This window comes from Cryptotermes secundus, unplaced genomic scaffold (assembly GCF_002891405.2).
Source record: "Cryptotermes secundus unplaced genomic scaffold, Csec_1.0 scaffold350, whole genome shotgun sequence".
NCBI lineage: Eukaryota > Metazoa > Arthropoda > Insecta > Blattodea > Kalotermitidae > Cryptotermes > Cryptotermes secundus.
Genome location: NW_019731981.1, coordinates 110,386 through 135,605, shown reverse-complemented (window position 1 = coordinate 135,605; position 25,220 = coordinate 110,386). Strand labels below are relative to the sequence as shown.

Below are 25,220 nucleotides of genomic sequence, written 5' to 3'. Positions count from 1 at the left end.
AGGTATCATGTCATTCCTAAATTATACAGTCAACCATAAGACCTTTGCAAACTCATAAGAAAATGCTGCCCACAGATGATGTATGTGTATATATTGTAATGCATATGACCGTCGGTAGGCAACGGTTCAGTAAGCACATTCCCAAAGTTTTGCTCTCAATAATAGAAGGCCATCTGTTGTCGGGTAACAGGTCGCTAAACAGATTTCTATAGCAATGAATAAACGCACAATAATAGAGGAACCGTTGGAGGTTGTGGTTTCTATTCAGTCTTTCCTGAAGTTATAGAGAATGCTGAGGCAGTTAAGAAGTTGTAGGGGAATGAGAATGGGGTGACTCCTTGGCAGTAGATTGATTGGGAGCTGTTGTGATTGTAAAAGAAGGCATCAATAAATCCAATTATCAAATCCAGAATCCATTATTATTAGTCACAGAACCCCAGCCACATGACAATATATACAACAGTATGGAAAGAAAATATGGCATGTATGGGCTAGCCAATACAATTTCTAAGTGGTTTCAGTTCAGGATAGTAACATGGCCCCCCATTGGTGTCTCCACCTTGTCGTGGTGGTGGGGCTTGCATGACTCTCTGGCCTGGAGAGCTATGCCAGTGGTAGTTTAACTACCAGTAAGATCACCCATGCTGGAAAGGTCAAAGGGTAGAGTCCAGACTAAGAGAGATACCCTAGCGGCCTCCATAGTCTAGAGGTAACGTTCCCACCTCATGACTCGTAGTACGCGGGTTCAAATACCCGGCGGAGGTCGTCGAATTTTTAAGGGCGGAAAAATTCAGGGAACAAGTCCTCTGGGAGGGACTTTGAGCCGTGGGTCCCGTGTCGTAGCTTTACAGCACGTAAAAGAACCTCATACCTCCAAAAGAGGTCACTGAGCAAAATTGCGGACGTTTTCCGCCCAACAGCAGTCACTAATACCTCCGGTAGATGGGGGAAGCATTAGAGATACTTCTGAGCCAGTAGAGGCGGTCTCACTGGCTGGGCTGGACTGATGGTAAGCACCAATACCAGTAGGATATAGAGGCTGGTAGGAATGATAGAGGGAAGCACAATGGACCACTACAGGTCTAAGTGCATGGGGAAACCCACCCTCTCTAATAACTAACTAACTAACTAAGAGAGATACCCTGGCCCTCCAGGTTGGGGGTTGGGCATGAGGCTAACAACCTCATCCTGTAAAAAGAATTTTGTTCAGAAACCTAACAACCAGCCTTGGGTCATCATGCATGGATCCATTCCTATGGCAGCATTGGTTGTGGAGACTGGTTGTAGAGGAGGCCAAGGCTCACCCAGGGCTGTAGCACTGAGTGGTAGGTAGGTACAGTAATATCAATATTCATGCTTTAAATTGCACAGCACCAGTGAAAAGAACTTTTATTGAAGTTTCTGTTTTTACATGGGCAGGTGTTGCAAATCACTCTTTGTGCAAAGAATGTGACATGTTACAAAGCCATTCCTTGGCCATGCAATCCTGAATGGGCAATAAGTTGTTAACCCAGAAGGTCTGTAAACCTAGAGAAAGTAGTTCTAGTACTGGGTACTAGGGTTAAAGTGGCTGAGGTGTGAAACTTACCACTCACCACCATCTAGTGCCAAGGTTAAGAATGTATGAAACTATATTCCCAAATTCATCTTCAGGGCATGCTGCTCAAATAATTATGCACAGAGACAACCTCACCTTTACCTTGTCATCTCACTATTATTGTTACTGCTTACGTTTACTACCTGGTGACTTAATATTAGCTGCATGAAGTCTGATGCTTTGAGGCAGGTGATGACATTTACCATCTCATAATTTATATTTAGCATGAACCATGCCTCATTAGCTTGTGCTACAGTTATTAACCATAAACTTGGTCTCTGACATTATGGGAAGAATACAGTATCTGAGAACAGGGTGCTGAGGAGAAAGTTTTGACCAAAGAGAGATGAAGTGACAGGAGGTTGAAAAAACTGCATAATACAGATCTTCACAACTTCTTCACCATGACCAATTAACATGAACAAGTCAAGAAGGATGCAATGAGCATGGGATGTAGCATGAATGGGGTGAAGAGGAATGCATGTAGAATATTGGTGGGAAAGCCAGAATGAATGAAACCACTACTAAGACCAAGACATTGTGGATTGATATTAAAATAGATATTGGTGAGCTAGGTTGGGTTGGTATGGACTGGATTGATCTGACTGAGGATAAAAACCAATGGAAGGCACTCGAGGACACTTTAATGAATCTTCAGGTTCCATAAAATGTTGGGAAGTTCTTGAAAAGCTGCAAAACTGGCGGCTTCTTAATAAGAGCAAAGCTCCGGGAACTTAGTTATTGACCCTTTCGGCATCCATCCTCAGGTATTTAAAACGTTCTAGAGGCTGCACTGTTCTAAATAAATAAACGGATATGGCCAAAAAGTAAATATTTGTATTCTTTGGCCAACTGGTATCAAAAACCATTAACAGAAAACAGAAATATTTGCACATTTGCACCTCTTAAATTACATTCATTACTTGAAAATGGAATTCGGGTAAACAGGAGGGTTTAGTGTAGAGTCGAAAGTGTGCTTTCCCATTCATGTGTTAAATTTGCTTATGCAATACATGCAGAATCATTGTAGTTGAAGAATTGCTGTTAAAGCTTTTCTGAAAACGGATTGGATCCTTAAACCATAAATTTTATCAGCATACAGGAGTTTTTCACATGCAACCAAATTTAATATTTCGGTTCTTTGTAAGATCAGCTGTCTAAAGTGGCTTAGAATGCCTAGAATAGGCACACACGATCAACTTTACTTCATACAAATCTGTCACACTATCACGTTTGCTAAAATCAAAGGACTATTTCCACATTCTAGGATTTTTGGCTGTATGGATATATGGAAAATAAAGGAAATAAAAGGACATCAAGCAATCCTACCAGGTCCGATCAGACCTTACAGTTACAATCGCTACCAACTAGCAAAGCTAGGCTGGAACTGCACGAATCTAGATAAGTGTCACTTCCGTCACTTCATACCGCTTTATACAATCTCTAAAAAATGTAAATTAAAACAGTAATACAGATATAATATGAGTTTCAGTATATTTTTCTTATAAAAATGTATTTTATATTTTTATTTGGGTGTTCTTATATACAATTCTTTAATAAATCGGGAGAAGGGGGTAAACACGTCACTTTGAACAGCCAATTCATTCTGCATCTTAAATCCCGTAAAGTTAAGGCATGAAGTATGAGTGTGATATCTAAATGGCAGTGTCTGAAGTCCGTGGCTTAGGTAATTTATTGGAAGCAAACAAAATCTCCATTCGAAAGGTATAACATTAAGTTAATTTATTTTTCTGGATTCTAGATTTGGTGATAACCATATAGGTCTGCTTTAATGTGTCATTTTCGAACTGACTTGGCTAGATGTCTGTACATAAATTGAGTTATTGCACCCTTTTTTTCTGTGCAGGTGGACGAATATGGGTAACTAATAGATAATCTGTAACTGCTTACACGCTTGTACGTAGATGTTGAGGTATCTTGTTGCTTTTCGTGATGAACTGCAAGTAGGAGTCAGGAAACCGAGAAGTGACGTGGGCGGTTTACTTATTTGGTCTCAGCTGTCAGCTAGGTGGCACGTACGGTAAACATCTAAAAACAATGAGCGCATCATGTTTGTATAGAATTACATTCTGGAAAAAGAGATTTATCACCACCAGAAGTAAGCCCATTCACCAAATGAACGTAATGTGCATTTATAAATACTATTATCCAACTGTTTGTGTCTAGTTACCATATGCTTCTTAAATAATTTTACCAATTAATCCAACCTCCAATTTAGTTTAATTCGCCTGTTTGAAAGTGCCTTTAGGATATTAGAGCAAGGCTAAGCCAGAGCCGTTGAATTGCCTTAGTTCATATGTTTAAAGAATGCCATCTTCCGCGATGTGGCACCATGTGGCTCTTGTATGAACCGACGTTTCGGAGAAACGTATCGCCTCAATCATCAGGGTAGAAAAATTCGCGAACTTGGAACAAGCGTGAGCAGGTGGCTGTAGAAGACAGCACCGCCGTGAAAACCTCAACTCTTTAACAATTTATATTTTTGTGTATTGATGTTTCATTATTGCCATTATTTATTCTATAAGGAAAACGAATTTATGAGCACTGTAACTGAAGGATTGTGAGCTGTCCTGAGTATGAGATCAGTACTTTTGTAATAGCCTAAATTGGACTTGATTTCATGTTTGCAGTGTGAACAGGATGGGCAAGTTTCACGTGGTGGAATTATGGATAAAAATCTGGTTCCAGATAGTTTACCACCCTGGTCACTTCATGGTTCTCTTTCTGACTTTGCCCAGGTGAGCAGAAAGTTCATATACCTGTACATTAATGTGAAGCACAAGTACTCATATATATTGTGATAAGAAGTTAAAAGTGGTTCATCAGAATTAAGTTGTTGCTTGACTTATGTGTTGTCATGGATGTTGACATCTGTAAGATGTGCACATTTTCTAAAATGACCAGAGAAGTTTTATGTAATTAATTATACATCAAAGGAGGATAATGCATATGCATCATTATATGTGCACATGTCCCTGATGGTGCCGGAGATTATAAATAAAGATAGATGGAAGCATTGCTAATTATAAATAAAGATAGATGGAAGCATTGCTAACAGTGATTTCTCATATGTTGCTTTTCCTGAAAATACTGCATTATATGATCTCATGTTATTTAAAATGTTATGCTTATACCCTTTTTACAGTTTGAAGAATATTCCCTTCCGAGTTGCTCCATATAGTACTGTTACTTAAACTGTTACACAATAATTCTACTTTAATAATCTTTATTCATAAGTTTATATGAGACTTAAAATTCGATTATAAGACACAAATGTGGAAATATGTATGAGACTACAAAGGAAATGTGCAAAGTAGAGTGGATCTGTACTTCTGGAGGAAGCTAAAGAGAGAAATTTCTCCTGATCTCTCATGTACAAAATGTCATATATTTTCAATCACCTGTAGTCCACAGTGGTCATATTGCTGAGTTTTGCTTTTACCTCTCCAGTTTCTTTGGTTTGCTATAGTCTCATGTGGAACTTCTGTGCTGTTGGTTTATTTTCTTCATAACTTGAACCTTCCATTTTTATGTGTGAAGTAGAAGTGTGCCTTGAGTTAGGAAGGTAATTTGTTCTATGGAAAATGATCATAAGGGGAAATTTCGTAAATCAAACTGAAATCCCCATTACTCTGTGTGTAAATGTCACCAAACTTATGAACGTAAGTTGTTCATTGTAGTGAAAATGCAGTTTGTTAAGTGAAAACTTCATTCATTCATCAGTAATCTGTCAGACGACAGGTCCACAGTCTCTTCCAAAACAGTTCCTCCACTTAATGTCAACCAGAGCTTTCTCCTTCAAATAAAAATATCCTCTTCTGTCCCCAAGGTCATCCAGCATCTTCTTACGTCCTCTTCCTCATCTTCTGGTTCGCATACATGGTGTCTCTGTTTTCAGAAGGAGACTATCCAGGAAAAGTGATAATATGGTAGTTTTTCCATTTGCTTTCCACATCACAGCACAACAGCCGTTCAAACCACTCTGGTCATGCCTGTTGCTATATGAACTTGAACCATCTCGAGCATCATTTGCTTTGTGCTTCAAGTCGCTGCTGATGACACAGCTTTCGGCATCAGTTTTTGGTTTTTGGTGTCTCACTTCGTCTGATACCTACCCTTTGACCTGTCCAGCATGGGTGGCCCTGCCGGTAGCTACGCTACCACTGGTATAGCTCTCAAGGTCCTTGGCATTCTCAAACCCCCTCACCACGATAAGGTGGAGACACCACCAACTATGTACAAAATAATGCACTTTGTCATAGCAGAAATTCATAAATCTAGTATTTGTAAAATGATTTTTTTGTCAGTAATGAGACAGAAAATATGGTCATGAGTCCTGCAGGACCTGGCACCAAGAATGACTGTGCTGGTAAGGTCTGGCAGCAAATTACTGCACAAAACCAGGCCAATACTGCAGTTGGTGGTTAGTAGTCAGTCCCAGCCAGTGAGGACAGAAGCCTTAAAAAGAATCCCTCTTGTTAGAACCCATTATCTTGCAGTGAATAGTGAAGAAATAGGAGTTATTGGCACCTACAGTTACTTATAGATTGTGTAAGGTAGTGAGAGTAGTTAGAAGTAATATGATATTCAGTAAATTCAGCAATCAATTTTTAGTCGCTAACACATGACAGTATGAAACATATGTCACTGGTAATGATGTGTTTAGTAAAGGCTTGCACCATTTTGTTGCAAATATAAAGAAATGCTGAAGAGCAGGTTGCATATGCAGATAATAGCATGTTGCAGTCAGTACTGAATGATAACTCCATAATAGGCATAAATATCAAGTCTGTAGATTTTTGTATTGACTGGTATTGAAAACTGCACTGTTGCTATTGAAGTTTTTTTCTTTTCTTTCCTACCTGCTTTCTTTCTAGGAATTACTTATATCTCACCCTTTTGAGTACAAATGGTAATTTTTCTCCAGCATGAGGATTTTTGTTACGTCTCTTCAATTAGAAAGATCTCCTTCCACTCCCCAGATGTCATTTGCTTGAAGGCAGTATTCATAGCAGATTTTGATTCCTTACTTCTCCTCATTGGGTCACACAGTAGCGTAGTTGGTTGAGGTACTATGCTACAAGCCGGAAGGTCGTGGGATCAAATCCCAATGAGGTGGATTTTTTCAATTTAGCTAATCCTTCCAGCTGCACTATGGCCCCGGAGGACGATTCAGCCTCTGACAGAAATGAGTACCAGGAATCTTCCTGGCGAGTAAAGGGTGGCCAATGTGTGTAAGGCTGACAACCTTACCGCCATTTATGAGCCGGTTGTCTAGAAAATGTGGGAACCTCAACGTCTCACAACCCTATGGGCCTCCATGGCCTGTTACAGGGATACCTATACTTTTTTTTTTACTTCTCATTTATGAAAATTCAGAAAAGAAAAGAAATCGGAGAGAATCATGAGTGGAAAGAATGCTCTAATTTGGATTAGCCCTACACAAAGGTTTGCAAATGTTCTCTTCACTCTCATGATAGTCTAGTAAGGATTCCAAATGATTAAGAGCAGCACCATGTGATATTTTCTTACTAGCAGCATAGTCCACCTCTTCCTCATTCTCACTTTCTTCCCACTCTTCTGGCTACACCCCCACTGAACTTATGATTTTGTCACTGCTTAACATTTCGAAGCCCAGCTCACACGAATCACAGTCAAACCACGCTCTTATATTTTCCTCATTGACTTCTTCACCACCATGAATTTGGTTAGCCAATTTTGTCAGTTCTATGGCTGTCTCATTTTCACTGAATCCATGGATTAATTGATTCTTTTGTTTTTTCAGATCACGAACAGTTTGTTCTCTAATACCATATTGCATTGCTAATTGTTTAACTATACCTCTTTTTCCCAACTGATTGATAATTTCAAATTTCTGTTGAATACTTAACACAACACGCTTCCTTTTACACCCTGACATTTTGCTAACGCACTAGAAGATTGATACAAAGAGACTAACTGGGGAGGCGTATCTGTCCTTGAAGCGTTCCACAAATCCTTGCAGTCTTTCACCCCTACCCTAGAACATTGTGTTAGCATAACGGGACCAAAAAATGCAGAGCTCGGTTCACACTAGTGCGAAAATAGTGTTACAACTCACCATGTGAAACAAAAGTGAATGACTATTAAACAACATGTAAGCCTCAAAAAGCCCCAGTCGCCCCGGTTAAACCGCAGACCGGTTTATCCGCCCCCGGATGATCGAGAGTTGAGTGTAGTTACATAGAATATGCAGGCTGCCTATAGCCTACAATTCCCTTCATTACACAGGATCAAGACAAGCTCTGTCTAATGAGCCCAACTGAATAGGATTCTTGCCCTTTTCATACCTGATGGCAGAAGCAGATCCACCTTCTAAAATGTCATGTAATTGTTAGTTTAACTAAGACAACAGACAGTGCCTAATATAATACTTTTATAATTAATAACAGGCAATTGTCAAAACCTTAAGAGAATCAGTGAGTCACTCAATCATTCATGAGTCATTTTTCCTTGTATTCTGTCATAACCTGTACCATTCTGAAAACAGTGTAGAACTTCAGGAGCACTGTATTTCATGACATTTATCCTTTTATCCTTATGGTTTGATTTGTGTTTCATGAAAGAGAGTGGTTATGTTGGATCAGTATGGACAAAAATTAAATTTGATCATCTCTGAAGTGTGGGCTCATCAATATAAAGTTTAATCAGATTTCAATGAGTAATTTTATTCATTATTATTATTATTATTATATATTTCCATGGTTCCCCATATAACTGGAATATCAGTGGAAATATAAATAGTCAGTGAGAAGACAAGTCACATCGATTACACAAATACAGTTGGATTACATCAATACAATCAGTTACATAATTACAATACTTAATCCATCACAGAACAATTTCTGATTGTGTCATTTAAAAAGAAAAATTTATTACTGATGATGAACCAAGTAGATGCAGATATGACTTTTTCATTGTGCATGAATGTTTTGCTGTCTATGCACAGACATTCAGGTTCTGCAGAAAAGAATGGGCTGGTATCTTAATATCATTCCACACCATGTATTAAAGCTTCAATTCTTGGGTCTCCTGATGGGCTTCTTCTCTCAGTAAATTATCCAGTTAAAGTGACTCTCAGAAAACATAACATTATCTTAATCTATGAAGTTTGCAGACAGATCTTCTGTGTGACTTGCCTGCACTATTTGCATATTGTGTATATGACTTGTACAAAACCTTGTACATGGTTGATGTTTGCAATGGCAGCTCAAATTATTCTCAACAGATATATTTCCTGAAGAAATATATTTGTAGGTTCACTGCCAGTACACATTTAACATTTTATTTAAAGATGGAAGAACATCCAATTCCTTTCTTTTGGAACATATTGTTTGTCTTGAGGAACTGAAGTTTCTGATATGAGCATTCAGAAAATGCCCCCTTGCTGTACTTGTGACAGTATACTATTGAGCAGCCCCTCCCCTCTTAACCTAACTAAGGGGGGGAGACGCTGCTTTCGTCCCTGGTTCCTTTACATTGTTTCACAATGCCTTTATCCCCAAGATAGAGTGGGGTGTCCAAGCTATAGGTCTTGACCAACAGTAACCAGATAAAAACAGTAGTAAATATTTAATATAATAAAATTGACTCAGATACAATACAATGGAATACCAAGAAATACAATTCCACTCGTAACGCCGGAAGACTAACATTGCATATTTTTGGAGATTTCTCACCATCAACGCCCCTAAAAACTTTGACCAAAAATGAACCAGAATTTTCAACCAAGAAGAAAAAGGAAAAAAAAAAAGCCCAAAACTGAATTTCTCTCACTTACCGCGTTGATGGCAAGCCACTCCCTCATAGAAAAACATTCTCTCGAGAGATACATGCACACTTCTTAACAAGTCAAATACAGCCCCATTTCTTAAAGTCAGGGCAATACACAAAACGCCAGGCAAGTAAAATAAGTGCCCCAAGAAAAAGCTAATTCTAGCTACCACTCATCCCAAAACCAGGGGAAACGCTACCCTTACCCAGTCAGAAGAAGAAACCAAACCGAATTTAGACTGGCCAGATCCAAATGGAGTTTTGCCAGCTGGTCCTCTGACTGCTAGCTACCGAGTCGCCTCAACCCCAAGGGAGACGCTACCCTTCTTATGCAAATGCTATACAACAAGTGAAGTTAATCCACCTCCTTCTTACTCATTAGATCTTAGCAACAGCTGGAGGGGGGGTCACATGGTAGGCATGGAACGGAACAAGTTTCGGAACAGTAGGACTTCCTGGGAAAGAGAAAAAAGAAAGGGGGTAAGGAAAGAAGCCGCTGAACGGAGCCATAAGCAGAATGTATGGCTCACTATTTGGACTCCAATCATGTATTTTTACTTCACAGCTACAAACCATACTTCACCTTTTCCATGTATGTTTACTTCACCAGCTACAAACCATACTCACCTTTTCCTGTACATATATCATTTTGGTTTTAACTGACTGCATTGCCATTTTTGTCATATCCAACATTTAATATTGGATAGACTGACACTTTCTCAAGTTAGAGCATGCAATGAACTGCACTGTATTATCTCAGAGATATGACTATTACATTTGTCAGCTATAATCTTGGAATTATTGGAATAATAAGCCGACCATTGCAACAAATTTAATACAGGGTGGGCCAGATATATCTGACGTTTACTTTTTTGGGGTAGTTGTTATATTCCAGTGTTACCATGGTTATTTCTACGTGTATAGTGTATGGATGTTGGAAGATATGTTTACATGACCTAGTGCTTAAACATAATACTTTCTAGATGTTTTCCTCATGAGATTACACAACTGCAACATTGATGGATTACATTGTTCATAACTTCAGTCAGTGTCTCATCATGTGTGGCTTCAGTGGCATACTGAATTCAGTGCTTCAATTCAAGTCATTTGCAGGGATATCTCCTGTAGACATGTTCTTTAAGGTAACCCCAAAGGAAGAAGTCTGGTGCAGTGAGGTTTGAGGATCGAGATGGCCACAGATCATTGCTCAACCTATGAAATGAGCCTGTTACCAAATGTCTGCCATATAAATGCCACGAGTGGTCAGGTGGCACCATCTTGCTGAAACCACATGTTGCCTAGTGTATCAGGTGCCTTATTTTGCAACTGCGGCAGGGAAACGTTTTGCAGCATGTTTACATAGTGGTCTTTACAGAACATGAATTGATAAATGCACCAGACTTTTTCCGTTTGGGTTACCTAAAAAAGTTTACAGGAGACATTCCTGCAGCATACTGGAATTGAAGCATGGAATGCAGTACGAAGGGGGACCCAAAATAACCGGAACCGACCTGTTGCGCGCGCATGCTTTGTAGTTACGAGTTGTGCTGCTAGGTGGTGTTAGCTGTGGGTCTCCCGCGACTGTTAGTGAGCTGGCATCAGTCTGAGTTAAGTGGTTTGTCTGTGGTGCTCTGTTGTGTGCGTTCCTGTTTCAACCCTTTGGCGATTAGTGAGATGGCCTTCTTCGGTCGTGGTGAAGTTGGAGTTTTCCACTGGCTTGATGATTGCTGGATTGCTGGATGAATTCTGGATCGTTCTGCACTTCACTCTTCAAGTCGCGGCAAACATTCACGCAGTTTTCTCTTTGGTCATCTCCGAGCAAGCGAGGAACAAATTTTGCAGACACCCGTCTCATGTGCAAACCTTCGGTTAAAATTCGCTATACTGTGCTTCCCAACAGTCTCGGCTGCAGTTTTCCCTAACAGAAAGCAAAATTTCACACACACTCTTTGTTCCTTCTGGTCGGCCATCTCACTAATCGCCAAAGGGTGGAAACAGGAACACACACAACAGAGCACCACAGACAAACCACTTAACTCAGACTGACGCCAGCTCACTAACAGTCGCGGGAGACCCCCAGCTAACACCACCTAGCAGCACAACTCGTAACTACAAAGCATGCGTGCTCAACAGGTTGGTTCCGGTTATTTTTGGGTCCCCCTCGTATGTGATTGAACCCATAACTGATGACATACCGATTGCAGTTATGAACGGTGTAATCGATTGGTGTTGTAGTTATGTCCTTTTGCAAGGAAAATATCTGGAGAGCATTGTGTTTAAGTGCTATGGCATGTAAACACAGCCCTCAACATTCATGTACCATACATATACAAATAACCATGGTAACATTGAAACATTGGAAGTAACTGAAAAGGAAGTGTGTGAGATATAAATGACCTAACCAAACCCTGCAGGCAAATTCTGCGATAGATAGTACATTGAAATAGCCCATTACTGTTTCTTCCCCTGTGATTTCAAATCTGCAAGGTGTAATTATCCTCTTATGTCACTAATCACTAAATAACCTGTGCACTTGATACAGCACCATGAAGTAAACCATGATCCACCTGTCCAAGTTCCAGTTTGTTTGTTACTGCTGTGAGATATTGCAAATACAGATATTACACACCTGTCACATTTTCATGAAAGCTGGACATTTATCAAAGACCTAACACAAAATATCATAAATTTCATAATGTAGTAACAAGTTATATTTGCAGGAAGGCTGTATGTGACCTAACTATGGAAAAAAGTCAGTCCACTTACTCTCCTGGCTTCATTAATTTTTAAAGTTTCAGAATGGACAAGACAGAGATCTGCAGAACCAAGATAGTGTCCCATACTCTGATAACACCATGGTGGATGATCTGGTGGCAAAGATATTGGATGATGATGCCTGTTTAGTTGGCAGTGTGCCCAATGACTACTTGTCAGAGTATGTATATAAGGTTTTATTTATTTCTAATTTATATGTAGCATTGACTTCTTAATATTCAACATCAACATTATTTTTTCTTTTGAATTCAGGGGATCATCCCAGAAGGAATCAAACATGTTCTCATTGTACAAAGGCCCTAGTATGTTTGGCAGTCATTGGTCAGAGCAGTTTCATAATCACCTGAATGGAACTTCTCTCACTCCTAATGGTGAGGACGGCTTGGGCACAATTGATGGAGACTTCTTGCAGTCACAAATTGGCATTGGGAAAGATTTTGTGAGTAATGAATCTTCATAATAATGTTATTGATAATAATCTGTTCTATTTTTTTTTTGTTAAAATAAATGAGCTATTCTCATCCTTTACCATGCTAGTTCTAGGTTGGTAAAAAAGTAAAGCTATCCTTGTACCAGGCCGTGAAGGCCCATAGGGTTATGAGATGTTGAAGGTCCCACATTATCTAGACAATCGGCTCATAGATAGCTTTACTTACTAGGTTGGTAACACTTCCTAAATTAATTTTTTCTTCTGCATAAATCTCTAATGTTCTTTTTCTTACTATGTATTGCAAGCTCATTAATTTAGTCTTTCAGACATTGCCTCTTTGGAATCTGAGATGTGTGCTAGGTTCATTTCTTACAATATTCAGGTTATCCCCATTTGTTTGGCTAGGGTCCTGTAACCATTTCAGTTTGGCTTGTTCCTTTGATCTGATAGTTTTGAAAATCCTTTGAACTATTTCTTATGCTGTTTCAGGTTATAATAATCAACAGTTTTCTTGGCTGAAATTCTATTTATAGTTTTGAAAATCCTTTGAACCATTTCTTATGCTGTTTCAGGTTATAATAATCAACAGTTTTCTTGGCTGAAATTCTATTTAATAGTTTCCCAAGCTCTGTCAATGCTTTGAACTTGCATAAACTGAACACATCTATGGGAGATTGTATTTATCTGCACATCCAGCCATCAGCTTGTTTCAACTTAGGACCTGATGAATGGATTTTGATTAAATTTGATGTGATAGGCTCTTATAAAAATGTTGGAGGCTCATTTCAGTTTTTGTATAGCATAGGAATATTTCCTCATAAAGAGTATTAAATAAAGATGCATGTGGAAATTCTGTATTCTGTTATATAGACCACCTTTCCAGTCTTGTAAATTTGTATTGGCCTTGAATTTTTGTTATATCGGTTTTGGAAAACTGTGAATATTACTTGATCTTGATGAGTAGGTTTTCCACTGCTTCACAAATACAAGGATTCAAGCCCAGGAGCTTCCATATTTGGATTTTATTGCTGTAGGGAACTACATCATTTCACTAAAATGCTTTTTTTTTTTTTTTGAGTTATGTTAAAATAATATTCAGAAGTTGAATTCAAATTGCATAAAGCAGAAAAGGATATTATTCATGATGTCATATAATATTGCCACTGCTGTGGGAAGTTCATAAACTATTTATAGGATTGTAATGAACTATGATTTTTTTGAATAAACATGAAATCAAAGCAGCTAATTGGCCTTTAAAGACTGAAGAAGATTAACTTTTGTATTTCAGCTGACTTCAAATTCAGAGTACCAGTGCCTAAATCTAGGGCCAATAGAGCATGCAGATTGTGATGTGTTACATTTTGCTGCAATGCAAGGAACAGGATCAGAGCAACCAGTGCAGACACTACCACCCCCAACCCATCACCCTCAAACAAAGCCCCTACCTTCGGATTTATATGCTGAACAGCTCTGGCTTTGTGCTCAACAGCAACAGTACCAATCAAATCAACAGGCAAGTGAAGAAACTGTGCTACTGTAATATTGTGTGACCACTTTTTTTTTTTTTCAAGCTGAATATCTGTTATAATCAGTGACAAGTGTGAAAGGAGGGACTGCTTGTGCATTAATTGAAAATGTGTTTCTGATGTGCAGAAAGTATTTGCAGCTCTTATTTACTTAGTATGTATATTATTTGCCATGAATTTTAATATGAAGATCATATGAGCCTGCCACTCGTGCTATGTTATTTACAAATTCCTCCCTTCAGCAATATTAACATGGCACCCACAAAAACAGGATAAGTACCATTCAGCTAATAGTAAAGTGTCATGAGAAGGTAAATTTCTTGATTTGGTGCTGTTTTTGTTTTTCTGTTAGGATGACCTTTTGCTACTGTCAAAAGGTCTTGGTGTGTGGATGTGATATGAATTTGATTTTGTATTTTATGGTTCTAATTTAAAGGTAGGGGGAGCACATGGTAGCATAGTTGGTTGAGGCACTATGCTACAAGCCGAAAGCTCACGGGTTTGAGTCCCAATGAGGTGGATATTTTCAGTTGACCTAATCCTTTCAGCTGCACTATGGCCCTGGGGTTGATCAGCCTCTAACAGAAATTAGTACCAGGAATCTTCCTGGGGGTAAAGGGCAGCCAGTGCATAAGGCTGACAACCTTACTGCCATCTGTGAACCTGTTGTCTAGATAATGTGGGACCCTCAGCATCTCACAACCCTATGGGCCCTAATGGCCTGTTACAGGAATAGCTTTACGTTTTACCTTTAAAGGTATATGTTGCATGGCAAGTTCATTGGTTGTGGAGTGTTCATAATCAACAAAGTTTCCAGTTACACAGCTTTCTGAACATGAAAAACACATTTTCAGTTAATAGCACAGTCTTACTTGGTCTGTGTTATTTCAGCAGGTTTGAATTCAGTGTACAGTATTTGCTGTCATTAGCTATTAAATGTAACATATCATGGTGTTCTAGCTCCAGTAAATCACTGTATATGAATGTGGGTTTCCACAATCAATTTGTCTATTGTGCTAGTATAGTAAAAGATCTGAAATTCAACAGATGCAACAGTCAACTGGATTGAATCAGCTACCTGTCTTTGTGTGAACATGTATTGTCTCTTGAAAATTTTTGGTAGTATGAGGTCTGTAATATCCATGGTAGGAAAGATTTACATTGTGGTCCTCTGGGCGATTGTCCCACCTGACATATGACAAATGTTTTGCAGTGGCTAGTGTAGTGTCCCTACTTCTGCAACAGTGGTTCCAAATTAATTAATGAATGTATGAAGGGTAGGCCTCCTTGGCCCTTGCACCGCAACCTACGGTGGTCTATTGTGCTTTTTTTTTTAAACGCTAGTGGGGTGGGACTAAGTCCCTTGTACTGCGGCCACTTCTGGCCTATTGTACCAGCCCCAGATGATAGGTGAGGGTGATTGTGGAGCAATTGGTGGAATGAAGATTGGCAGGGGAAACTGAAGTACTCGGGGAAAACCTGTCCCAGTGCTACTTTGTCCACCACAAATCCCACTTGACCAGACCCAGGATCGAACCTGGGCTGCCACAGTGGGAAGCCAGTGACTAACCACTTGAGCTGTGGCGCGGCCCTGTATTGTGCTTTGGTTCCAAACTAACTTCACCATGTCCTTTCTTCAGCTTGTAAAGCCAAAGAAAGGATAACTAGACAGTAGACGGTCCTTGAAGATCTTCATGGCAGCATCCACTTTCCATTCCCCCTCTGTATTCTGTTATCAGTATTCACAGAGAATCGGCATTAGAGCCAGTGTTGCATAAGGCAGATGGAACTAACTTTTGTCAACTTGTTCAGTTTCAGGAGACAAAATTACCATTGATTCTGTGTTAAAATGATTAAGAATGGTTTTGTAGGTTATAACCATGCCTCCATCTTCTGCCTTGCTATTCAAAAGCCTGAAAGATGAAGTTAGGTGTAGGCACAGGACGAGAATAATGAACTTGTTCAGAATATTTCAGTTCTCTTTATTAAATGTGTTAATGCATTTTAGGTTGTACTGAAGAACAGATAAAATGGTGTTTTATTTTCCTGTTGCTGAATCAAATTTTTATGTTTAATATTCTATATATGACCCTGAGAAGATGGTTTGTAGGACTTAATGTTATACATGTTTCAGGGTTCCAATTCTCCCTCTGCTATGGTCAGGGACTTTTCATCTGACTCTAACTTTTTGTCTGGTTCACCTTTGTCTCTGTATTCACCTAACTCAGTTCCACAAGGTTCAGGTCCTCAGCAGCCAGCTCAAGGTAGGATGAACATTATTATAACATAATAATTTTGATGTGTGACCCATAGTTCCAGACAGATGGAAAGAAGATACTAGAGATATGAAATGTATAAAAGTATTACATCCCTTCAGACTAATTTTATGTGTCTCCATTTCTGCCTCCAGTACTGTCCTGGTACTTCTTTGAGTGTTGTAATCTGTTTGATGATATTAACCTACTTTTTTCCTGCGGAGTAAAGCGCGGCTGGGGCGTAAGGCTGACAACCTTACCGCCATCTTTGAGCCAATTGTCCAGATAATGTGGGACCCTCAACATCTCACAACCCTATGGGCCTTCACGGCCTGTTACAGGGAAAGCTTTACTTTTTTTACTTTACTTGGGTAATGAGAAGAGAAGAAGGTGGAAGAGTACAGAGGTTGAACCAGTTGACTGACCTGAAATTTGCTATATTGTTCTTTATGTTGGGACTCTGTGCACTGGCACATTGTCACAGTGAGTAATCTGTAGTGTGACTAAGCTATGGCCTCCTCTTGTAGACTGCATCTCTCACTTGAAGGAAAAATTAAAATTGAAGATAAGAAGTGGTCAGTAACATTATACAGTACACTCCTGGTTATCTATCATGCATTGGGAATGAAGTATTCTGGTTACATAGGAGTACTTACAGTAGGCCAATAAAGTTTATAAAAATTATACATTTTCTCTAAAAATTTGTAGCAGTTGTGTGGGAATTCTGGATGCTTGGTTACTGGATGATGGAGAGTTTACTGTACTTGATTTTAATTATGACATCCATGACTGAGCCTTATTGAATAAAGAAATGTACATTTCTGACACCAATACTTGGTCTCTAAGTCGTTTCAAAAATTTTTATCAGGAATATTGATGTGCCTCATGAGATATAATTTTTTACTTATGAAGAAAGTGGGTTTGAGGGGGGGGAAATTACTTTAGTGTCAGTTTTTTACTGTAAGGAAAAATATCTGGGGGCACACAGTAACGTAGTTGGTTGAGGCACTATGCTACAAGTCAGAAGGTTGCAGGATCAAATCCCAATGAGGTGATTGGATTTTTTTCAATTTACCTAATCCTTCCAACCACACTATAGCCCTTGGGTCGACTCAGCCTCTAACAGAAATGAGTACCAGAAATATTCTTGGAATGTTCTTGGGGGTAAAGGGCGGCCAGCGCGTAGAGCTGACAATCTTACCACCATCTGTGAGCTGATTGTCTAGAAAATGTGAGAACCTCAACATCTCAACCCTATGGGCCTCCATGGCCTGTTACAGGGATACCTTTACCTTTTACTTAAGGAAAAATATTCAGAATTGTTTTTACACAAACCTTACTTAAAATGTTGACTGATATTTACTGCTACATACCGGACATAAACTGAAGGACAGCAGTTTATAGCTATTTTCTGTCATTACTCTTCTAAACGTGTTAGTAAATTTACTGTCTTTTTTTATTCGAGCATTGTTTTTTTCTTTTGAGGTAATGAAACAAAAGTGAGCAACCATGCCAGAATTGATATGTTGTGCATACATTTCTTTAAACTTGTTTACTTTGTCTTGGGCTATCATCTATATCAGTCAGTTAATGATTGCTGACATTTCAGGGACTATCTCTGTCCCAATCATCAGGGTCTGATGATTGCTATAATTATTGACTGTGTTTGTGTTCATGTATCAAACTGAAAGAAAATGGTGATTGTGCATTATTTTCATGATATGAATTGTTGGCTCTTGCGTGTTCAGGTTGGCTTCATATTTAGAATTGAGTTTCTACCCACAGGTCCTGTAATGTATGGGCAGGGTTTGCCAAATGACATACAAATGTACAACTATGTCCAGATGTTAAATTATACTGCCAAGCTGAATCTGAACTCAGGTTCAGGTTCAGAAGCACTGAATAGTGTGACAGGTTACTCTGCACCAAACCGGCCACAGGTTTCACCTCTTGACAGAATCAATCCTGTCCTACCCAAAAAAGATTCCAGTAAGGTGAGTTGTCTTAAAATTATTGCATAAATAAGTTAAACTGACAAGCATGTGGATGGCTAGGAGGTTTTTGTCCCCATTGTCTCTTTAACTGTGAGTTTGCATTGTACATACATTCATTTTATTACATTCACAATTTAATTGGCTTAGAGGGACAGTTTAAATGATATTGTTTCCAAGATTATATGACAGTAATGAAGATTTTAACAAAATGTTTTGTAAGTTTTGTGAATTTGCTGTTGCCAAAGAATGTTTCATAATGTATTCCAGACATTATACCATATTTTACAGTCTGTGAATTTGCATTCTGTAAAACCACTAAATCTTCAAACGGGTGAAATTTAGTAGCAGCCTGGAACTTCTTTATACAAAATCAAACTTAGCTGCAATTAGTAATTTAGGAGAAATGAAAAATTTCCTATTGCTTCATCCATTGACATCATGAGAGTTTAATTTATATTTCTGTCATCTGTGGTTACAAAATGACATCACTTCATAAACAGTGTGTGTGTGTGCGCGTGCCTGCATCCTCACTTTGTTTGTATTTATGTAGATAGAGCCTGAAATACCATAAATAATTTTACATTAAATCTTCATTTTCAGCCCTGCCCATTCCCAACAAATCTTCTGCAATTGGCCAATGATTATAGAGGAATGACAAAGCAAGAAGTCTCTCAAACTAATAACAGCACTGTCTGTGATGGGAGTCTGAATATCCTTGACCAGCAGCTCAATATTAACCTCATGAAGTTAAACTCATCAGCACAGAAGAATAATTTGTCATGTGTATCAAGCAACACAGAATCCCGTTCAAATATGGTACCAGTGTCATGTTCTGGTCATCTCTCATGTTCAAGTTCCCACCAGTCACCACCAGTCTACTCTCCCATTGGCTTTCCTCGAAACCTTAGCAGCCGATCTTCAAGCCACAGCCAACAGGTAATAATAATTTTTAATTTTAGTATTTTTTTGCTAGGATTTACAGTTATTTTATAGTTACAGTTTCTGTCAAAACACTTTAAATTGTGAAGTATAAATATATCAGATCATTCACTATCTACGCTCTCGATTGTAACCCAGATTGCTGTTATTTATTTCATAAAACAGGATAAGAGGAAGGATCTGATTACAAGACCCATATGTACAAAAATCAAAATCAAAGTGAGCTTTACAGTGTTGTATTCTTTAATCTCTTCTCAGCTAAGACGCTGTGAGTATAGTAGTATGATTCTAATTGATGTTTGAACCCAAATTGTTAGCCATTTAAAAATTTTGATTAGGCTCTCTCAGCAAGGCAGTATGAATAGTACTTAACTTAAATTTCAGTAGTTATTTCATGGCAGTAACTTCATAGATGGTGGCAGAAGGCTTCTCACAAAGGACCTATATGGGAAAGCTGAAGTGGTGGAAGTCTTTTGACAGAGGATACAAAGAGTTAAATGTATACAAATTAATTAAACAATTTATCATAAATGTTTCACATGTGACAAGTAGTATGCTTTTATGTCAGCACTAGACATGAAATTGGAAATATTGAATATGGCAAAATATGTTCAAAATATAATGTGCCTTTTTCTTGTTTACCTAATAATAAATCAGTGCATAAACTTAAATTAAATTGTTATCACATATTTCTCTGATCAGTAAGGCATACAAATTTATTTGACAGTGGAGCATTCAGAGTATAAGGTTTGTGAATGCTGTGCGCTACCGACTCATTTGGCATAGCTACTGGAATGCACAACCCTAGTGTTTTTCCTTCCATTGGTTATTTAACAACGGTCTCAGTATCGAGGCTGTATAGCATTGGAATGCATTAAAATAGGTATGCTCTACAGCACTAATTTGTTACTAGGCTTCTCAAAAATGGTATTCATGTAGAAGGAGTAGATATTCATTTGATTAGTGACTTTACAAGTAGAATACTGTTCAGGTTATATTGCTTTTGTTGATCTCTATAACAGTCATTGTCCTGTTTACAACAACAGAACTGACCACCAGTCATGTTAGCTTCATTGAATTTATACCCTCAACTTGGAGCCAGTTTCTTTGCAGTCTGTTAAATACCACTGTTGTAACACGGATAGTGTGTGTAATTATAACATTTTAGAAACAATAAAATAGCTTAGATTGCATAACATTCATATAATCCAAAGTTTCATTGCTTGGAGCCATAAAAAGTAACACACAACAGAAACAAGCTCTTACAGTTGTAAGTTTTAAATATTCCATTGAATAAGGTGACCAGAAATAAAGTGAGATAAAAAATTGTCCAACACATCTACATCTCAGCATTACTAGTTTTTTTGTTTTTGTTTTTGTTTTTTTCCCCTTTGACTTTGTCCATCTGGTGTTCTGTTTCTCCAGTGATTGAGGTTAGCTCTTTGTAAGAGACCCAGCAGAGTAGATGTCTTCCCTGCTCACCTGAGGATGGAAACATATCCAGTTTCTGAAACATTATATTATCTAGTTTTTTAGAATACCAGACAATGGACAGAGCCCAAAAACCTGGTAATCCTGAGTGTTGTACACCATTGTCTGAACTCGTTAATCTCTCTGCCTATACCTTCTAAGTTGTTATTTCTCAGGTTAAAATAGGACTGATATGTAGCTGTGATTACCACTTAAAACTCTTATTACATAATTGATTAATTAATCATAAGACCTCTTTTCTTTCTACAAATATGTTTGCTGGTAGTCTTGTGCTTAGTTTTAGCATCAAGTTCAGAACAGACAATGCAGCATGATGTCTGTAGCTGTTGACAGTTTTGTCAGTATCTGTTAGTTGTTTGCTTGTATGAATACCAGTGCACTCTGGATGCAAAACGGTGTTGGCTAAACGTAAAGGTTTCTAGAGAGGCCCATGAGTGTAAGACAGAATGGGATCTCTTGATGGGGATGAATAGCCCGTCCTTCAAGGAATGTTTGACTAGCAGAAAAGGCCTTTTCAGGGGAAAACTGAGGGAGAGGCTGAGGCTCAACTTGTGGGTCCAGTTGGTACCAGTGGTGACAGCTCGGATATCTATGCTGGTGCTGGTCTGGGATATCCTGGTGCCAGTAGTCCAGATATGACATTATGTCCATGGCTAGAACCAGTGGATTTTAAGAGGCCCTCAGTCTGGATGATTTTGGCTCAGGCTAAGGCCAAAGCTTTTAAAGAGCCCAAGCAATGTGGGAGGGACACAGTGGACCCTTAGAGGTCTCATTGTTTCACCTATCTCAGCACAGTACAACAATACAAATAGAGAAGGTGAAGGTAAAGTTATCCTGTGCTTAAATAAGCACCATACCATGAAGACATATTAGGGGAGTAGAGGTATAGCTCCACATATTTTTTAACCTTGGTGCTTGTTGACAGTTATAACAGCTGTACTTTAAATATGCATGTCTTTATTGTGAAAGTCTCAGTATCTTTGTTATAATCTTTAATTATATTTTAACCCTGATAAAACGTTTATGTAAATAGTATTATACCCTAAACAGTATAACAATTCTTGTATGTCTAATGAGAAGGCAATTATTAGCACAATGTGTTCCTTACAAAAGCATATATACATATTTCTTTCAGTCATTTTCTTCTGGTCTAACCAAAGGAGAATCTGGAAGTTTTGGTTATGGCAATGGAATAAAGTTCAGAGGACCAAGTGGCATGGATGGAAGTGGAGGGAGTAATTACCCTTTGAACCATAACAACAACAATAACAATGACAACGAATTGGGAGGAAAGACTGTACTGGGCCTGACTGGAGTTTCACGACTGAGTCAAGTTTCCAGTAGTAATGGTGGATCAGTTTTCAGTAACCCAAATTTCACGTCTGGTAATCCACCTCCACCAACACTGGAAACTAACAAAAGCTTCCTGCCAGTAGATCCTCGACCAAGCCTTCATATGCCATATGGCCCACCTAATACCAATTCTTTGCCTCCATTACACCATTTGATTCCTCCACCACCTTTGGATGGTTCCCCCTATCCAACAGAATTGTATGCGGAACTGATGAAGAACAGATCAAGTCTAGGTTATCTACCGCCAGGTCCTCCATCGTCATCATCATCTGATATGATGCCCTTCTATGATGTTTCAGGAATATTTCCTTTCCCACCACACATGTATAGCTTCAGGTCTTTTCGGTAAGTACCAAAAGACTAAAACATTTATGAAAGTGATGTAAAAATTAAAGGAACCTAATTTTCAAAAGATGAATATTGTGCTTGACATCAGGTGTACAAATTAGTGAGGTTACTAAAATCAATAAACTTTATGTGTAAGATATTTTCTGATATATGGATTAAAAATTGGAGCCATTGAATATTAAGTTCACAGTAGGCATTATAAAATGTTAACATGAGGTATTCTGATGGTATCAGTTTCTTTTTAAAGGTAGGAATCCACATTTAAGAAAGAAGTATTTGTAAACTGAAGTATCTGTTTTCCCCCTCAATATTGGAGTAATGATGATAGCTGGCATAGGGAAACTGCAGCTTATATTGGGATCTGAGTAAAGGCCTTGGCCTACATTGACGAAGTGAAATGTAACAGTCAACACTGAATCCAGCCAGCCATGAACATTTTGTATGGAAGGTTAGTGCCTTATCCCTATGTCACCGGATCCTGCTGGTAAGGAAACAGCATAAATTAAGGAATTGTGGGAACTGCCCACATTCAAGCAAGTGTGACAACGCGAGCTTCACTGCTTAGCAACGATGAGTAAACAGCGGTTGCTAGGCAAAGCCTACAGCAATACAGACAGTGACATGTTTTCTATATGTCTGACTCTAGGTTACATAAGAAGATATGTTGAGTGGAAGTTACAGTTCTAGTATTCTACAGTTCTACAATTCTAGTTCAGTGTTCAAGGAGTTCACTATTGTTATTATTATTCTTCAATTCTTCAAACTCAAGTTCGTCTGTCTATACAGTGCAACTGTAATAGATACTGTAGGACAGTTCAACTAGTGGTTGCCTCTTCATATATTGACATCCCACAGAATGAATAGGTATGTCTTGTATAAATAGCTGGTCTTTTCTGGATGGAGTAATGAATATTTGAGTTCCATACTGGGTAGCAGCAGCCATTAGTCTTGAGATGGCAGTTAGATGAATAGGAGGTAGTTGTGAGACAGTCACCATCCAGTAAGAATGTGAACATGGAAGCAGGTGATCCATCACCTGGCAACAACTGGTGAAGACACAGCAGACTAAGAAGACTTAGTATATGCTCTAGTGAACTGCAGAGTGTGTGAATTAGAGATAGCACTGTAGTTACATGTAGTTATGATCTTTAAGTGTTCAATAAATCCAGTTACCAATCCAAACCCCATATATGGTCACTCATACTCGTGACAACTGGTGTCAGAAGTGGGATTGGATTGAAGATTACATCGTGTAGTTATATATATATGTTATGTATATCGCCACACTATGATGGTGGAACAGATACTAAAATGCCTGCTGGCTGAAATGAATACCATGAAGAAAGGACCAAAGCCAAAGTGGACACCAGTCTAGAAAGGCTGGAGGCTGAGATGGAAATCAACCAAGAAAAAAGGTTGGAAGCCAAGAAGGACTCTCATCACAGAAGTATGAAGTTCTTCAAGATACTCGTCTCCTGGATGGATATCCACCAAGCCAGGACATAGTCCACTCAAGAAGAAATGAGACCTAAAGTGGGTATGCATCAGGAGAAGATGGAGGCCACAATACACTCCATCCCAAGAGTTGGAAGAGCACGTGAATGAGTGCAGAGATATCTGTGCTTTGAAGAGTGATGACTGTGGATGGACCGACAGAGTGTACCACTGTATAGATATGGGAAAGGCACGACCGGGCCCCCAACCCCTGAGGAGTTTCCCCCTAGCAAGATGCTCTAGGACATGCAAGGATGTGGGGTTGTCAAAGAGTCAGGCAGACCCTGGTCATCCCCTGTCATTTTCTTCCAGGAGAAGAACAGAGACCTGTGCTTCTGTGTAGACGGCAGGTAATAGAACCATGTCACAAAGACTTTTTCCCACTGCCCCAGATTAACGACACTCTGAACATGCTGGCTGAAGCCAAATGGTTCTCCATTTTGGACCTGAAGAGTGGTTATTGGCAGGTGGATCTGCATCCGGACAACAAGGAGAAGACTATGTTCTCAAAGGATGAAGGGCTATTGCAGTTCATGGTCAATCCTTTGTGACTGCAACGCTCCAGCGATGTGTGAGTGGTTAATGGAGACTGTCCTAAGAAGCCTCACTTATGAATCATGTCTTTTATGTGGATGACATGATTGTCATTGGTTGCATTTTCCAAGTGCACTTGTTCAGCATCTGAAAACTGCCCACCAGTTCTGAGAAGCTTGTCGAAAGGTCAATCCAGAGAAGTCCCAACTTTTCAAAATGAAGTACAGTATCTTAGGCATATTGTAACACCTGAAGGGGTAACCACAGACCTTGAGTAGCTGAGAGCCGAATGGGAATGGCTGACACTGGAGAACAAACATGAAATTGGAAGCTTCCTGGGCCTCTGCATATATTACAAGCAGTTTATTTCTGGTTTCACCAACATTGTGAAACCACTAATCAAATTCATGGAGGAGAAGCAAGCCTTCCAACAGACTGCAGAAGTGGATGCCTCCTTTCAAGCACTAAAGGAGGACCTCTGTAGTGCCCATATTCTTGCTTACCTGCAGTAAAGAGAGAGGTTTGTCTTTGACACAGATGCATCTAAGGTCAGAATTGGAAGAGTGCTGTCACAAATACAGGATGGAGAGGTGCGAGTAATAACCCATTACAGTAAGATGCTGAATAAGGTCGAGAGAAATTACTGTATCA

The 25,220-nt window shown here is 39.0% G+C and overlaps 1 protein-coding gene and 1 long non-coding RNA gene across 4 annotated transcripts in view; one reads left to right on the top strand and one right to left on the bottom strand.

The window, feature by feature from the left end:
* The window catches only part of LOC117282555, a 39,425-nt gene extending 35,818 nt beyond the window's left edge, over positions 1–3,607 (bottom strand). Inside the window, exon 1 of the long non-coding RNA XR_004513343.1 lies at positions 3,509–3,607. This is a non-coding gene — a long non-coding RNA (uncharacterized LOC117282555). The remainder of the gene's footprint in view (positions 1–3,508) is intronic.
* The window catches only part of LOC111867394, a 43,444-nt gene continuing 21,422 nt past the window's right edge, over positions 3,199–25,220 (top strand). The window contains exons 1-9 of one of the 3 annotated variants that reach the window (XM_023857205.2): positions 3,199–3,322; positions 4,249–4,356; positions 12,229–12,365; positions 12,458–12,644; positions 13,924–14,148; positions 16,296–16,425; positions 18,202–18,410; positions 19,011–19,346; positions 21,976–22,538. In XM_023857205.2, the coding sequence (XP_023712973.1) occupies positions 3,257–3,322; positions 4,249–4,356; positions 12,229–12,365; positions 12,458–12,644; positions 13,924–14,148; positions 16,296–16,425; positions 18,202–18,410; positions 19,011–19,346; positions 21,976–22,538 (1,961 nt within the window). In that variant the 5' untranslated portion in view covers positions 3,199–3,256. Of the gene's footprint in view, positions 3,323–4,248; positions 4,357–12,222; positions 12,366–12,457; positions 12,645–13,923; positions 14,149–16,295; positions 16,426–18,201; positions 18,411–19,010; positions 19,347–21,975; positions 22,539–25,220 lie in introns of all 3 variants that reach the window. The other 2 variants (XM_023857204.2, XM_023857207.2) reach the window with 2 other exon arrangements.